Below are 15,020 nucleotides of genomic sequence, written 5' to 3' on the forward strand. Positions count from 1 at the left end.
CTGAGAGTACACTAAACCGTTTGTTTACAGTGGTCGTAGACGTGAAGGACGCCCAGTACCTCAACGTGTCTCTACCCACGAGGCTCCGCAAGCTAGAGTTTGACAGCGGTCTTAGAGACTGGCAAGTGAACGCCTTCATCCTGCAGACGAGAGAGTCAGGCGAGAACACCCAGCACTCCTCAGCCTTCAGAATAACCCGAAGGAGGAAGGAAGTGATCGCGGTTGAGGCCACCCACACTACACAAGGAAATCTTTACGATAACTTCATCATTAGAACTACAGCTTTAGGTGAGTAATTAATTATCATTGTCACATCAGAAATCAGGAGTTTCCCCTCGTAAAAAAATAGTGAATTAGAAATAATGAATTAGAATTAGAAACAGAGAAAGGAACGACCTCTTAAGTTATCTGGCAATACTTTTCATTTGCAAGTTTAGGACATTAGTTATATTTTGGTTGAATATCAACATGTACTGGAGCCAATCCGGGCAGAGCCTTCATAAAACTGGAAGAACGGTTAAACTTTTATCTTCAACTGTCCATTAAAGGTGGTGAAGGGTAGGCAAGATGGCGAAGGGTAGGGAAGGTGGTAAAGGATAGGGAAAGTAGTGAAGGGTAGGGAAGGTGGTGAAGGGTAGGGAAGGTAGTGAAGGGTAGGGAAGGTGGTGAAGGGTAGTGAAGGGTAGGGAAGGTGGTGAAGGGTAGGGAAGGTAGTGAAGGGTAGGGAAGGTGGTGAAGGGTAGGGAAGGTGGTGAAGGGTAGGGAAGGTAGTGAAGGGTAGGGAAGGTAGTGAAGGGTAGTGAAGGGTAGGGAAGGTGGTGAAGGGTAGGGAACGTGGTGAAGGGTAGGGAAGGTGGTGAAGGGTAGGGAAAATGGCGAAGGATAGGGAAGGTGGTGAAGGGTAGGGAAGGTGGTGAAGGGTAGGGAAGGTAGTGAAGGGTAGGGAAGGTGGTGAAGGGTAGGGAAGGTAGTGAAGGGTAGGGAAGGTAGTGAAGGGTAGTGAAGGGTAGGGAAGGTGGTGAAGGGTAGGGAACGTGGTGAAGGGTAGGGAAGGTGGTGAAGGGTAGGGAAGATGGCGAAGGATAGGGAAGGTGGTAAAGGATAAGGAAAGTTGGTAAGTGTGGGGTTTTCTATTTTGCTTTCCCGACTGCAATGCGTACGTCGCCAATGTACATGTGGCAGACGCTTCACGAAGCTGTCGGAATCAGCAGAGAAAATACGAGAGCAACCGTACAGGGCCTGGGAGCAAGGTCGAGTTAGAGTCCTTGAGGGTCTCTTCTCAGACTAGCCTCACCTGGTCCTGGTCCACGTTGATCGTTGGAATCTCCTCAATGCTTGAAACACTGTAAGGGACTCCTAGGCTCCTCATCACATTTATAGATTAGTGAATTAGGCAACTCGGTGTTGGAGACACCTGGAGCTGAAGGCTTGAGTAAATAGTTGGCAGTATTCAGAAGTGGTTCAACGGAAACACCGCATAAAGCTTAACAGTAGTTTATTTACTAACTTAACCACTAATACAAAGGGTGCTTGATTTACTTTAGATTGGTGTCAGAAAGGCTATGGTTGCATTAGCGAGACTCTTGACGTCTGGCTAATCGACTCGGATCCACTCGTGGCGAAACACCAAACTTAACACAGTTGACAGCCAATCATTAACACGGTAAACCTAACTGCCGGTATGCAAAGGGATTACAAGAGTTCCAACCGGATACTCGGGTACTGATGATATGCAATAACTCTCAAATACACTGTCAATGGGACAGGCAATAACATGCACAATAATAATATCACACAATACTAAATGTGTGGTGTATGTGAAACTCACATTCACAGACGAGTGTAATGTCGTGATACCACACAGATAAACACGCATACACCGTCGGGTGTCTTCACCTATACCTGTGCCAGGTATGAGAAGGTGAGAACTGTGGTTGATGCCTCAGATCAACACAGACACAATAAAACAATGACAAGATCTTGTACTTACAGGTGGGGTACCTCTCTTATTCTATCACTCACTCAGACACATTTATGCAAGAACTCGTAGGTGGCCTGACAGCTGGGCGCTCGTTCTAACGTGAGACCATTGGCGACAGGCTTTCCCACAAACCGTACTTGACACGGGGTACTCGCAGGAGGGCACGCTGTATGTCAACAGACACACGCACACACTCTGGCACTGGCAGTGAGTAAGGGTGATGACGTCACGTAGTACCGTGAGGCAGGGCGGCTGGCGGCTCGAGGTACCGAGGTACTTAGGTACTAGCTACACGCTCTGGACAGTGGTGGCTGCAGGTTATATGGTTCCATGCAGGTACACTGTGGTAAAGTCACACACAGGTTACTTAGGCGGTGGCACTGCCTTAGTTCACCCTAGGTCACTCACAATGATCTCAACTTGTCACCAGGGGCCTCGTAGCCTGGTGGATAGCGCGCAGGACTCGTAATTCTGTGGCGCGGGTTCGATTCCCGCACGAGGCAGAAACAAATGGGCAAAGTTTCTTCATCCTGAATGCCCCTGTTACCTAGCAGTAAATAGGTACCCGGGAGTTAGTCAGCTGTCACGGGCTGCTTCCTGGGGGTGGAGGCCTGGTCGAGGACCGGGCCGCGGGGACACTAAAGCCCCGAAATCATCTCAAGATAACCTCAAGATAACCTCAAGGGGTTACCTGATACCAGTCTGTTTTGCTCTGGCGATTTGTCACTAGGCTTCTAAACAGTATATTCACAGTTGCGATTCCGGGCGAGTGTTGGTATATCGAAAAGACGCTGAGTTTAACTTGACGGTGAGGAATAGACGGTGTTCTTCTGTCTATTGGCCGATAGACAGAACAGGACACGTCCTCTATGCAAGGGCTCCCTCACGTGAATGCTCTTGCCAGCGGCTGTAGGGCATCTCGTGGGACACAACACAAGAGATTACAATTGACCAATGGCATGGCAGCAAAAGAGCGGGAACCAATCATATTGATCGTTTCCTGATCAGTAGCAGAGATGACGTCATGAACACGTTACGACTACGTCACAGTTGTTATTCTCCATCGCACCGGTTGAGGCTGACCCCAGAGGTCAGTCGCCTCGCTGGCGTCTCCTCTCCCTCTCTCACGCTGGCACCTCCTATGTACTCACTGACCCTTTGTGGCAAGTATGCTTAACTTCCCTATATCTACTTCCTGCCTGGACATACGGCAGCCTCCATTTTATAAACGTATTCCTGGTTAAGTGGACATCCTGGAGATACCCAACACGCCAGTTTACTATCCAGGGTTAACAGAGATAGGGCTTGTGCACGATATCGGTGCACTGTGCACTGCAATGAGCCATTCAAGTCAGCTGTGGGAGAATCTTGAGAGCATTCTCTCACAGTAAGAGTAGGGAAGGTGGTGAAGGGTAGGAAAGGTGGTGAAGGGTGGGGAAGATGGTGAAGGGTAGGGAAGGTGGTGAAGGATAGGGAAGGCAGAGAATGCTCTCTCTCTCTCTCTCAATTAAAAAGTGTTTAATTGTATGAAAATATAGTACCCTTAAATCTGATCATGTAGGGAATATTTGATGAGCTTGAGACTAACTTTCAGTTAAGGTGAGTCACACACAGTACAAGGCTGCCACGACGGTGCAGAACGGTGGGGACACGACGGGCGTCTCCGTGCACCTGACCCGCGCCGGAGACAAAGCCAAGCTGGCCACGCTGGAAGCCTTGCACACCTACTCTGGCAAGCCCTATGGCATCATTCTCCTGGTAGGTCTCTGATGGTATTAATATTAGGCACGGACTCCTTTGATCGGTTATACCAACATTTGTCAAGACTCCAGTGCATATTGTTCTCATATATCATTACGGATTTTGTCAATCTATCTATCTATCTATCTATCTATCTATCTATCTATCTATCTATCTATCTATCTATCTATCTATCTATCTATCTATCACACAATGGTTAATTTACGAAGAATTTTTTTTGTCTCAGGTGGACATTCCGAGGTACATGGAACCCATTGAGTTCGAGTTTACGACCGCGATAACAGAGGAAAATATACTCCAGCTGAAGTTCGGTCTGACGTATGGCAACCAGGTCATCCTTCGAGTATTTGGTCCCGTCACGTTTGAAACCTCTTCAGCCTTTTTCAAGTTTAAAGCAGCGATAACAGTCATCACAGCGGTCAGTGGACGCCATTTTGTGTCTGCCGTCGTCAACATCGCCAACAACACACAAGGGCTATCATTTACCTGTAAAAGACATCGACGGGTGATCGTGAGCGTGGACTGCAGCGCGGTGACAGTCACCCGCCAGGAGACGGTCACGGCGGCCCGGGTCATGCTCCCTGGCTTTGTTGACTTCACCACCGACATCATCACCAACGACCGCTTCGTATACATCACCCTCAATGGTCAGCTGTCCTTGGCCAACTCGTACCCTCATAGATTGAGAGGCTACACCAACGTCGACTTGGAGAACAAGAACGCCAAGGTGGACATCTCGTGGGATGCGGACCATGAACCTGACAAGAAAATCAACGTGGACGTTATGGTTGTCATAGCGGCCGGCCGCCCGAGCAGGCTGTACCTACAGTAAGTGAGACTCGATCACGAAGGTAGCCATATTTGTTTAATATTACTAATTCTCAGTGTATATATATATATATATATATATATATATATATATATATATATATATATATATATATATATATATATATATAATATGTCGTACCTAGTAGCCAGAACGCACTTCTCAGCCTACTATGCAAGGCCCGATTTGCCTAATAAGCCAAGTTTTCATGAATTAATTGTTTTTCGACTACCTAACCTACCTAACCTAACCTAACATAACTTTTTCGGCTACCTAACCTAACCTAACCTATAAAGATAGGTTAGATTAGGTTAAGTAGGGTTGGTTAGGTTCGGTCATATATCTACGTTAATTTTAACTCCAATACAAAAAAATTGACCTCATACATAATGAAATGGGTAGCTTTATCATTTCATAATAACAAAATTAGAGAAAATATATTAATTTAGAAAAACTTGGCTTATTAGGCAAATCGGGCCTTGCATAGTAGGCTGAGAAGTGCGTTCTGGCTATATATATATATATATATATATATATATATATATATATATATATATATATATATATATATATATATATATATATATATATATATATATATATATAATAATAATAATAATAATGTGAGTGGACAAATGCTGTGTTAAATATTGTATGTTCAATGATTTTACATTAGTGATGGAATGTTCTCAGTAGCAGAAAACTTGAACGGTAAAAGTTGTTATTTAAATGACTCAGAAGTTTAAAGTGAAACATATATCAAAGTCAATAACCTGAAAAGTGAATATACCTGTAGGATGTATCAATTACTAATGTTAGGCCTACTTATTTAATCAACCAAAGACTTGTTTAAATACAAATTTTGTTTTTCAACTACCTCTACTTCAATATTGACCTTGAGAACTCTGGCCAGCGTGACACTCTGCAAAACTTGTAAATAGATGTACAATATTGAGTTAAATCAAAGTAAAGTGTGTGGCTCAAGTTCAAGTTCAAGTATGTTTATTGAGATAAGCAATAAATACATCTCAAAGGGATAGAGTAGCTTAGGCTATTTCTACCCCCCCCCCAAGTGTGTGGCGTAACCTCAGAACCATTATAATCGTATTAATCTGCTTATTTCCCGGTGACATTGTACAGAGGAGACGTGGAGTACCAGAGCATTACCTACCCCGTGGTCCTGGAGGCCTCGGTGGCCAACCTCCTCCGCCAACGCTATGAAGACTGTACCTTAACCCTCGTGATCCGAGCCCCGGAGAACAAGAATTTATCCTTGGAAATTACAAACGCTTTCCAACATCATGCGTCCTCAGCCTCCATAGACACAGGCCTCCACTACAAGAGTATGCAGGACAAGGAGTACGCGTTCGCGAGTCACACCTACTTGGAGAGGTTTAAGGCCCCGTTCAGTTTTATGTACACCTTTCATGCGGGCTTCACATCGCCAAGAGGACAAACAGCGAGTGTGAGATTGGAAGCCAAGCACAGGTACACCCCCGCGGAGCGAGTCGCATACATCCAGGTAAGAATTTGTCCTCGAAGTGAACAATTCTGTACTACCTTATACAGTTTTGTAATGTGTTTAGGCTCGTGTATGAAAGGTGGAATTTGAAAGAATTGGGTTTAACCGTGTGATCGTCTTGGCGTTGGTAGACTTGGAAAAATGGAATTTGTATCTTCTTGAAAGAAAGTTAGTCCTCTTGAATGAATGATTGGGGTTTACTGTATGATTTAATATTTTAAGTTTCTAAGGTCAGCTGTGCCTTTTTTCAAGAATTATCATCCCCGTAGACCTCAGTCTGTCATATTCAGCAACCATCTATGTGGCCTTTCAAATTAAATTCTGATATTCATATTAGTTTCTCAAATTTGGATAAGGAATCTTTATAAGTGACTTAAAAACTAGTAAAAACACTCAAACTTAATACTTTGCATAAATGCTTTAGTATGGGATAATACCACATGTTTAAAAATGATTTAAATTAATTATGTTAAATGTATAATAACAAGATTTAGTTTAAAATTTGTTAATAATATCTATAGATATGTAAAATCCTGTTAATTATAAAGATTTATAATCAGAATCCAATTTTCATAAATGTGAATAGCGATCTAAGGGTTATATAAGGGGTTATGTTTTGGGATATTTAGCTAAACAGGTGTAAATGAATGGTTGGAGACCACAGTTAATGGGAAGAATTTTCAGGATTAGATCTTAGAAGAGAGAGCGGAAGTGGTGATCAAACTTAAACTCACCTTCAACTTTTTGTACCACAAATTTTGAGTGTTAGTCAACAAAATTTGCTGATATTCTTATGTATATAATTTCTATTACTTTTGAATTTATTATTGTCGTTATTAATGCATATTTGTAGCTTAATGAAACAATTGTCGTGTTATATAGAGCCAAACTTTCTTTCAGGGAAGTGTTTCTTTTCCTGCAATGAAGGAGCCATTGAAGTTGGAATTCAAATCCAACCAAACTGAAAACCTCTACAGCTTAGGATGGATAGCAGAGGCAAATTTTCCAGCCACCATGTATAACATTGAACTTTTGTTAGGCCCTGGAGGGTCTATCAGATCCTTTAATTCGTTTCTAAATGTCACTGCTATCAAGGATTTTACCGACGCCGTGGTCAAGTTGCTGGAAGTCGAAATGTGGTGCTTTGGTAAATTTTGTGATATAGATAACAATGCAATTTATATATATCACTACCGTTTCCACAAGCCAACACCCATCACATATTCCATGATATTCAAGTCCCCATCCCGCACTATGGAGGGGGAAGCTGAGTATTCTCCTTCACAGTCAAGTCTCAAGTTCTATCCTAACAGGGATCACAGTGAAGATAAATACCAGATCGCCGCCACATCCTCCCACAGCAACTGGGATCAGGAGTCCAAGTACGAGGGTCGCATCAGTCACCCAGTTCTAACCAAAGACATGCTAGTTGAGGTTCAGTTTTCGAGCGGTGGAGGGAACCTCACAGGCTCCATCGAACTGGACATCTTCCCAGATACAGCGGACAAAATAACAGGTACTCTTCAGTCATCCATGATCGCCAATAACACCGTCTTGATTGAGGCACTGTTCACCTCCAGGGTGAGTATATCTGTGTGTGTGCAGCTGTTGATGAACACGCAGGCAACATGTAAACATATATAATAATAATAATAATAATAATAATAATTTTTATTTAGGTAAGGTACATACATAAAGAGATTTTACAAAGTTTGTTATATATATAGTTATATTATATATATATTATATATATATCATGTTACTGGTGGGCCTTTAACAGGATGTACTCATGTGTTGGAACTACCTACTTGTTTATGGCTTAACATATGCGTCTGGGAAACTGTGCGGAGATTCACCATCATTTGTTTTGTCTAATATTTACAAAGCTCTTCCATTTCAATAATAAGATTAATTTCAAATTATTTGTTTTGTGTTTCTAGATATTCAAAAATGGGTCGAAACTTATAGTGAAGATTGGCAGTACGCCACACACGACTGGATTCGACGTTATGTTACAGCGAAATGCCACTTCCGAAGTGTCCTTGCAAGTGTCGGCCAAGTACGACACAATCCCAGGCGGAGAGGCGACAGTGGCTTTCCAGGTGATGAACGACGAGGGTGCCGTGGTGGATGTTGCTGGCGTGATGGAGCGGGAGGAGGTTCCTGAGTGTAAAGGCCACAAGGTCAAAGCTGCGGTTATCACTTCCTTCCTCGGAAGTTACGATATGTACTTAAAAGTTGGCAGACCATTTTACTTCGAGATGACAACCGACGGCCACGGTAGCCTGAAGTCTTATACTATAAAGTTGGAGTTCCAGACGCTTAAAAACTTCGAGGCTACGCTATCCGTGCACCGTAAACTTCTACATGAGACACATCCTGTTGTTATGGCCCGTATTAAACCGCTCTCATTTAACTTGATCGATGTTGAGCTGGCCTACAAGAGAGACGAATATAAAATGATACAGGTAAACCTTTAAAGTCGCTTCTGTAACACTCACAAAATAATCACATAATGTTACAAAAAAACTACATGTAGAGGTATTGCTGACAAAAACAGATTGATTTAGTAACATTTCCAAACTGCTATCTAACCCCTTTCTATTAAAAAACTTTTTATACACAACAGTGTGCACCTACCTTACTAACCTAAAGCAGCTTCGCACACAAACCTCTTACTTACCAAATACGAATTGATCATCAATATACAAATTGTATGTCCCTCTACTCACAACAATACGGTAAGTGAAGCAGATGATATTAATGATGTGAGCGTCGCTACAGGACACTGTGTTAGAGGAGTGTGTGTATGTCGTCAAGACATGGCTGGAGTGGAGCAACATGGAGTACCAGAGGCTGGTGCACGAAGCTCGCGCTCAAAACATAACCTTCCCGCCTGCGGAGCTCAGCACGCTGATGGGCAAGATCTTACTGGATATGTCAGAGATCTACCAAAACCTGAGAGAAGACGAGTTGACTCCCGCGTACGAGTTCTTCAGCAGGATTGTGGCTCATCCCGGTGTGACATACGCACGGGAGGTGGCCTACCGCACCGGGGTTGTCCTGCGGTGGGCGCTCAACCACCTCCCCAGACACAACCTCCAGCCTTACCGCGAACATATCAACTGGAGAAAAGAAACTAAGGGATTTAACTTCGTAGTTAAAGAAGGTAAGTAGAAATCGAATTGATATTATAATAAAAATAATCAAATAACTCGCTTCTCAAATCACTTTCCGAGAAGTGCCAGATATTTCGTGACTATTGACAACGATTTCCACTTGGACTTAACTCCATGCTAAGTTTGCTTTCTTTGAAATACCCACGCCCTAATCTAACTCAAGATAACCTCTAATACCATCTGCTTTTTTGTAATTTCTTATGAGTCTCACAAGAGACTCATTAGAAAGTCAAGGTACAGAATGCCGCTATCCTTTCCGCTATCAACTACTTTAAATGTACTGGAAAAAGAACTAGAGGAAATTTGTTAAACACGAGCAGCACGTAGTAAAACAATCTTGTTAATCGAAAAACATATAATCTATGTTTTTCCAGATGTAAACAAATGTCTTTTGTGAGGGCCGAATCAAGCAATGTTCCTACAGTATACGTTACGTACGATAATTCGACACAAACGTCGTCGTTTTCTTTATCTTCTGGTGTGTGGCTTGATCATCAATTCGACACAAACGTCGTCGTTTTCTTTATCTTCTGGTGTGTGGCTTGGTCATCAATTCGACACAAACGTCGTCGTTTTCTTTATCTTCTGGTGTGTGGCTTGGTCATCAATTCGACACAAACGTCGTCGTTTTCTTTATCTTCTGGTGTGTGGCTTGGTCATCAATTCGACACAAACGTCGTCGTTTTCTTTATCTTCTGGTGTGTGGCTTGGTCATCAATTCGACACAAACGTCGTCGTTTTCTTTATCTTCTGGTGTGTGGCTTGGTCATCAATTCGACACAAACGTCGTCGTTTTCTTTGCCTTCTGGTGTGTGGCTTGGTCATCAATTCGTCACAAGTCATCTATCTTCTTTCTTAAAAATTGATACCACATTAGCAACCCTCCATGACTCAGATACACTGTTCGATTCTAATAATTTATTAAATATGCAAGGCAGGGGTCTCGCTAAACTGTTTATTTACATTCCCTGGGAAACATCTAGTTTGGTCTTGGGGACATGTTAGGCATTAATTGTTCTATTTCTTTAATAACTTCCTGGAAACTACTAAACCAGTCAACTTGTCCTGTTCATCACCTACGTAGAGTTGTTTAGCTGTAAGCTTAATATAAATTTTTTCTCTAGTATATACAGAGACAAAGTGCTTATTTAAAATACTAGCCATTTCTTTGTCTCATTAACAGTTACCTGAATTGTCTCAGTTTTCAGTGGCCCCAATCTTCCCCCAAATAGTAAAAGCGCTGTACATATCATACATATGTAATTTATTTCAATTATTATAATAACAGCTTCTAAGTGCTTAGATATAATCATTAACAAATGTTTGACAAAACACATTGCCAATCCCATGGTCTGGGAAATGCGCCCACAGCCGCGGTGAGGGTGATACGCGCCATCTTGCTGGTCGACGGCGGCGCCTGGGTGCGGCACCACCTCTTCCTGCTCAGACACTCCTCCATCTACGCCGCCCTCAAGAAGGAGGTCGATGCCATGATGAGGCACCATCCGCAGGAGTACGAGGCCATCCAGCAGGTCGTGGCGCAGGTGGAAGACGTCCTCGAGGCAGATCTGGACGACATACAGAAGCATCCCCTCGCTCTGGGCGTTGCCGTCTTGTTCTTCAGGAAGATTGATGAGGCGAGTAAGGACTTACGCGGGTGCTTTCTGATGGGAGGGCTGAGATAAGGGAAGGGAACTAAGTTTGATTATATGCTTATTTTGTGAGGCTAGTTGTATTTTTGAGGCTGGGTGTTTTTTATGAGGCTAGGTGTGTTTGTGAGTGGGTGTGTTTATGAGTGGGGGTGTGTGTGAGTGGGTGTGTTTGTGAGTGGGTGTGTTTGTGAGTGGGTGTGTTTGTGAGTGGGTGTATTTATGAGTGGGGGTGTGTGTGAGTGGGGGTGTTTGTGAGTGGGTGTGTTTATGAGTGGGGGTGTGTGTGAGTGGGTGTGTTTGTGAGTGGGTGTGTTTATGAGTGGGGGTGTGTGTGAGTGGGTGTGTGTGTGAGTGGGTGTGTTTGTGAGGTTGGGTCACGCCCGCCAGTATTTTAATATACTGGGCACAAGATACCAAACTTTCCCCTTGGCTTTCTTTATGTACTGTTTCGTTGAGCTTATCTTATAGTTTCTTGCAATTTTTAATTATTTTAATCGAATATTTGGGTAATATATGTTGATATAATAATAGAACATGCATAAAATACATTTATTTCTGTATAAGATTGGAGCGGTAAGCGGCTGCGCCCGGGTCTCTTTCCCCCCTCTCCCAATCTCCCGCCACTCCGCCTCTCCCAATCTTCCACCCCTCTTCCAATCTCCCTCCTCTCCCCCTCTCTCAATCTCCCTCTCTCTGTCTCCCTCCTCACCCCCTCCCCCAATCTCCCAACACTTATCTCTCCGTCACCACCTTCCATCCTAACTAACAATTAGCATGAGGAATCTTAGTGAGGATGAAATGTTTTTATTTAGTGAGCTTGACAATTAGTATGATTTGCCACTTCCTGCAAAGTGTGACCTCAACCACCCTGTGCACTGCCCGGACCCCAGACCACTTACCCTGCAGAGTTTCGAGAGGCCAGCCCCAGGCGTCTGGCCGCTTACCTTGAACAGACCAAACACAAACATGCTGTGTTATAGGTATAGATTAATGCAATTTATCATCAGGTAATTCAGAAGGTGAGAGTGAACGAGATGACGCTGGTGTACAATGTGCTCTGGGCCTACGACTCCTACACCATCAATCCCCTGAACAACATCTTGTGGCTCTACTACCTCCTCCAGTCCCGCTCGCCCCTACAGCTTCTGCCTCCATACGACCGCACTGCCATGGTTATCGGTGACACAGAGATCCTCACCTTCGACGGGGCCAAGCTGCGGGTACCTGTGTCACCGTGTGAGGTCATCTTGGTCTCTTACTCCTCCAGCAAGCTCACAATGGCCCATCCGGATGCTTCAGCCCCGCCACAGATTACATTTGTTGTCGCCTCAACTACCGCAATTATTAAGTCAAATTACAATATTGAAGTCAACGGCAAAAGAGTTCGTGATTTTGAGGTCACTTACGGGGACGTAACCATTCATCAGACGCACCTTCAGATTAAGCTGATCTCACCCTTCATGACAGTCAGAGTGGCCAAGAGACAGCGTATAGTGTCCTTGGAAACATCTGGCTGGACATTCGCTCACTTGGACGGCCTGATGGGTACGTACGATGGCGAGGCAGGAAATGACTGGTTCACGTCCACTGGTACCCGAGCCTCCAGTCTGCAGGAACTGGTGACATCGTGGCAGGAGGACCAGCAGTGCCCCACCCCTGCCGTGCCGCCCGTGAGCCCCGCTCAGGTCTCAGTAGAGAGAGTCCTCCACTGCTATCCCCTGCTTGGGATGTGGTCCAGGTGCAACTCCTTGGTGCGTCCAGAACCCTTCATCCACTTCTGCTACGTCACCTCCAACCCTTGCGACGCTGCTCAGGCCTACCGTACCGTCTGCTCTATTGAAGGAATTTCCCCGCTAGTGCCCAGAGGATGTTAAATATAATAAATTATATAAGAATCTGATAAACACATCAATGTTTGATATAAAATTTAAACAAAGAGTTAAATATTGTATTTCACTACATGTTAGCTACCTGTGTTGAATAGCAATTAAGCGCATATTTAAGGTAAAATGTAAAACATTTTTGTGAGTTTATATTTATTGAACTATAATCACAAAATGAGTAAATGTAAACTAAATTTGTGCAAAGGAATACTTTAGAAACTTTAGATCATATAACAACAGCGTTATGAGCAGATTTATATATTTTTAAGCGACCTTTAAATATCAATAATTTTAGGCGCCGTCACTTGTTATCCTGAAGGTGCACTGAGGTGGAAGGTGCAAGTATTCTGTTGCCACCGTCAAGCAGATGAGGAAAAGCTCCGATATTCCACATAAAACGAGTTAAAACTAGCCGAGCTTTAGATAATATATTGTCTGTGTCCACGACACTGACGGAAGGTGGAGACACCGAAACATTCTGACGAAATATATACTTATTTCTGATGAAATAACTATATTTCTGACGATATAGTTATTTATATACTGTATATTTAAAATATATGGTTATTTCTGACGAAATAATTATATATTTCTGACGAAATAATTATATATTTCTGACGAAATAATTATATATTTCTGACGAAATAATTATATATGTCTGTCGAAATAACTATAAATATAAGGAACTTTCACGAAGATGTTAATTCCTTGATCTGTCAGTTACTCTGGACTTGTGGAAGCATCAATGCAAAACATGCGTCTTATTCCATTACTAAGATGGGGAACCTGAAGTAAATGAGAGTGAGCCCCACAACAGCATAATTAGACAGGTGTACGAAACGACTTCTGAAAAAATTACCATTATGCATTCATTTTGGCCCCTTGTCTAAATTACCATTAAAAAAAAATCCCTAAGGTCTGGGAAAAATAAAGCTTTTAGTTTCGTCCATTTATTATACACCCGAAACTTATCCTTATAAGGCAGAGGAATTGAAGGAACTGAACCCCAAAATTCATTTGGCTAAGAAAATTGCAGTCATGATAAGCTAGTTGTATTCAAGAACTGGACTACAACTGTCTCTGTGCCAATTTATATTTGCTGTGAGCTAGTTACACACAAATTGGTATGTGTATCATACACATTACACTCGTTCAATGGGTGGCGGTGGAAAGTTTACAATCGGGTGCGAGAACTATCTGCAGTAAGCAAACCTGGAGATATTTAGCTAAGATTTCTGATATTATATAATTTTGAATGAAGTACTTACACATTTCTTGAACATATGACATAACTATCTCTAAGAGTCTACGATTCTTTTACATTCACATACATGGTGATGTATGGAAAGTTTTGCTGACAGTTGTTGAGGAAGCCACATTTAAACTGCCCGCCGGCGGGAATATTTCCCTCCCCGGCCAGGTAATACCCGGAGGTGATTGGCCGAGCTGCCGCCCCCGTCAGTAGACACCCGCACCTTGTAGGGACAATACCTGGCCAGCCACGCCCTCAATCATCTCTAAGATATCGGGAATCCTGTACATCTTAGGCCAAAGCAGACCTCACAAGTCAACCTAGCTACTTCCGAAGCTTCGAACAAGACTTTAAGACGCGCCAGACTTCAGGTGAGTTTCAAGAGAGATACCAGTTACGAGTAAAGGCTACGGGACTTAAAACTCACGTCCTTGGAAGACAGACGAGTTAGGGGAGACATGATCACCACCAACAAAATTCCCACGCGCTTTGATTTGACAGGGTGGATAAGGACAAACTATTTAGCACAGGGAAACTTATTACTCAAATTACTCGAACCCTCATCACTACCCAGTAGGGAGCCGGTGGCTGAGCGGACAGAACACTTTACTCGTGATCCTGTGGTCCCGGGTTCGATCCCGGGCGCCGACGAGAAGCAATGGGCAGAGTTTCTTTCACCCTTGATGTCCCTGTTACCAAGTAGTAAATAGGTACCTGGGAGTTAGTCAGCTGTCACGGGCTGCTTCCTGGGGGTGGAGGCCTGGTCGAGGACCGGGCCCCGGGGAAACTAAAGCCCCGAAATCATCTCAAGATAACCTACGATCCTTGTGGATTTGCTCACTAGCCAAGTGGCTTCTACGAGGACACGAGGCCGGTGGTTTGGAGCAAACTCCTAGAGGCCCTTGTAACCGAGATTAAGGCTAGAAGCATTAACGACTAGAAGTAATAATAATTGATTAAG

At 43.4% G+C, this 15,020-nt stretch overlaps 1 protein-coding gene across 2 annotated transcripts in view; it reads left to right on the plus strand.

Annotated features, from left to right (window-relative positions):
* LOC123766468 (vitellogenin) overlaps positions 1-13,751 on the plus strand; it is a 30,025-nt gene extending 16,274 nt beyond the window's left edge. For both annotated transcript variants that reach the window (XM_069308239.1, XM_045755588.2), the window contains exons 7-15: positions 31-288; positions 3,576-3,739; positions 3,969-4,570; positions 5,712-6,093; positions 6,994-7,674; positions 8,034-8,561; positions 8,878-9,262; positions 10,644-10,909; positions 11,932-13,751. In XM_069308239.1, coding sequence (XP_069164340.1) covers positions 31-288; positions 3,576-3,739; positions 3,969-4,570; positions 5,712-6,093; positions 6,994-7,674; positions 8,034-8,561; positions 8,878-9,262; positions 10,644-10,909; positions 11,932-12,798 — 4,133 coding nt within the window. In that variant the 3' untranslated portion in view covers positions 12,799-13,751. The remainder of the gene's footprint in view (positions 1-30; positions 289-3,575; positions 3,740-3,968; positions 4,571-5,711; positions 6,094-6,993; positions 7,675-8,033; positions 8,562-8,877; positions 9,263-10,643; positions 10,910-11,931) is intronic.
* Positions 13,752-15,020: the final 1,269 nt, after the last annotated feature.

The sequence above is a fragment of the Procambarus clarkii genome, chromosome 62, assembly GCF_040958095.1.
Source record: "Procambarus clarkii isolate CNS0578487 chromosome 62, FALCON_Pclarkii_2.0, whole genome shotgun sequence".
NCBI lineage: Eukaryota > Metazoa > Arthropoda > Malacostraca > Decapoda > Cambaridae > Procambarus > Procambarus clarkii.